The sequence below is a fragment of the Sinocyclocheilus rhinocerous genome, unplaced genomic scaffold, assembly GCF_001515625.1.
Source record: "Sinocyclocheilus rhinocerous isolate Xijiao unplaced genomic scaffold, SAMN03320098_v1.1 scaffold504, whole genome shotgun sequence".
In the NCBI taxonomy this organism is placed as follows: domain Eukaryota; kingdom Metazoa; phylum Chordata; class Actinopteri; order Cypriniformes; family Cyprinidae; genus Sinocyclocheilus; species Sinocyclocheilus rhinocerous.
The window spans coordinates 1,030,558-1,032,603 of record NW_015645076.1 but is presented as its reverse complement, the minus strand read 5'-3'; the positions used below and the strand labels follow the sequence as shown (position 1 = coordinate 1,032,603).

At 38.9% G+C, this 2,046-nt stretch overlaps 1 protein-coding gene across 1 annotated transcript in view; it reads left to right on the top strand.

Moving 5' to 3' along the window:
• The window catches only part of LOC107705495 (transcription factor Sp3-like), a 7,240-nt gene extending 5,418 nt beyond the window's left edge, over window positions 1–1,822 (top strand). Inside the window, exons 4-6 of the mRNA XM_016508803.1 lie at window positions 999–1,179; window positions 1,253–1,449; window positions 1,617–1,822. Of these exons, the coding sequence (XP_016364289.1) occupies window positions 999–1,179; window positions 1,253–1,449; window positions 1,617–1,822 (584 nt within the window). The remainder of the gene's footprint in view (window positions 1–998; window positions 1,180–1,252; window positions 1,450–1,616) is intronic.
• Window positions 1,823–2,046: the final 224 nt, after the last annotated feature.

Sequence of the window (2,046 nt, the reverse complement as noted above, 5' to 3'; positions counted from 1 at the left end):
TCAGGTTTTGCTAAAAAGTTCAAACTCAAGGATGGATCAGTACCCACTGTTCCTAATCCAGCTCACCTCCAGAAGTAATTATATATATATATATATAATTACTTCTGGAGGTGAGCTGGATTAGGAACAGTGGGTACTGATCCATCCTTGAGTTTGAACTTTTTAGCAAAACCTGACTTAAATTGTCCCTCGTTCAGAAAGCAGTCTGGAGTAAAATGATTTGCACAGACATAAACTAACTTGGGTGTATTCGTTGGTGCATTAGCATCAAAAACAAAACTAATCCACTGCGTCCTCAGTGGCTCTTATGTCGGGAGAAAATGAAGACTCTCATGTTCACTTTTACATCCAACTACAAAACACCTGCATTGCTTACGAGTCTTTGTTTTCGCTACAGCTGCTCGAGCGCGGAAAAAATAGCGGACAGCGTACGACTGGCTGAGGGTGAAGATATGCTAATACAGGGTAGTCCGTCAGTGGTCGTGGGTGGGGCTTGTGCAATATGATGTCATATTGCTCAGAAAATCAAAACGGCTTGATTATTAAGACTGTTTAGGTTTTTTGGGGATTAAAAAAAAAGTAGTGAATGGAATGGATTCTTATCATTGTAGGGTGGTTGTGTCCACACACTGCTAAGACACATGCAAACACCACGTAAAAGTGAATTTTGCGTCCGATGTCCCCTTTAAAATAATGACATTTTAGTATTTGAATGTTATAAATATTTATGCTCCTCTTTAAAAATGTCATTGTCAAAAATAGCTTTTTGTGAGTGTAATTGTGTTTATGAAACTTTTTAATTTTGTTATCTTACATAATTACTTAAAATCATGGAAATTCATTGGTTGAAGCTGTGGGAACCCTGTTTGAATTTAATAACTAAATTCATTAAATTAGTCTTGAATACTTTTTAAATATATTGTGTAGTTTTATTTTGGCGGCTTTCTTGATTGTCTTGGAATCTGTTTTAAATGATTCTCCCCTTTCTGTTTTTGCAGATATTCAAATTAAAGAAGAGCCAGAGTCCGATGATTGGCCAAATTCCACCCTGAACACCAATGATTTGTCACATTTCCGTGTTCGGTTGGTTGAGGAGGATAAGGAGGGGACAGGCCTAGAGGGAAAGAGACTACGTAGAGTAGCCTGTACTTGCCCCAATTGCAAAGAGGCTGGAGGAAGGTAATGCACATGTCAATAGAGAGGCACAAATACTGTTTTAACAGCTAATTAATGATTTTTAAAACTGTTTCAGAGGTTCAAGTATGGGAAAGAAGAAACAACACATTTGTCATATCCCAGGGTGCGGTAAGGTGTACGGTAAGACGTCTCACCTTCGAGCTCACCTGCGCTGGCATTCTGGAGAGAGACCCTTCGTTTGCTCATGGAGTTACTGTGGCAAGAAATTCACCCGCAGCGATGAACTCCAGCGTCACCGCAGAACACACACAGGTATGGCCACACTGGAAGAGATCAGGATTACATCATATATTTCATTTGGTCCCATTATATATGAGAATCCAACACTTTCTGTAAATTTTGTTTGTTTTTCCAGGCTGATAGACTGAAGAATAGCTCGATATTGAAGGTAGTTTTACATTTACATTTTTGTTTTTCAGGAGAGAAGAAGTTTGTGTGTCCAGAGTGCTCGAAACGTTTCATGCGCAGCGACCATTTGGCGAAACACATTAAAACTCACCAGAACAAAAAAGGGCTAAACTCCAACACAGGGGCAGGTCAGACAGATGCTGCCGCCCCCTCGGACACCATCATCACGGGGGGTGGAGCCACTTTCATCCTCACCAATCTGCAACACAAATACTGATTCTTTTGTATCAAAGACTTCTCGTTTTGATTACTTTTTAAACATGTAAAATTTGATGTTACTTTTGTACAACTTTTTTTTTTTCTCAAATGCAACACAATTAAAGTCGGAAACCTTCCTATGACTCTTCATAACTAAAAGTTTGTTTCAAAAAGTTTCAAATTTATGGTGTTGGTATGTATGCACTGAATGAGAGAATTAAACCTATGCCCAAATACCTCATA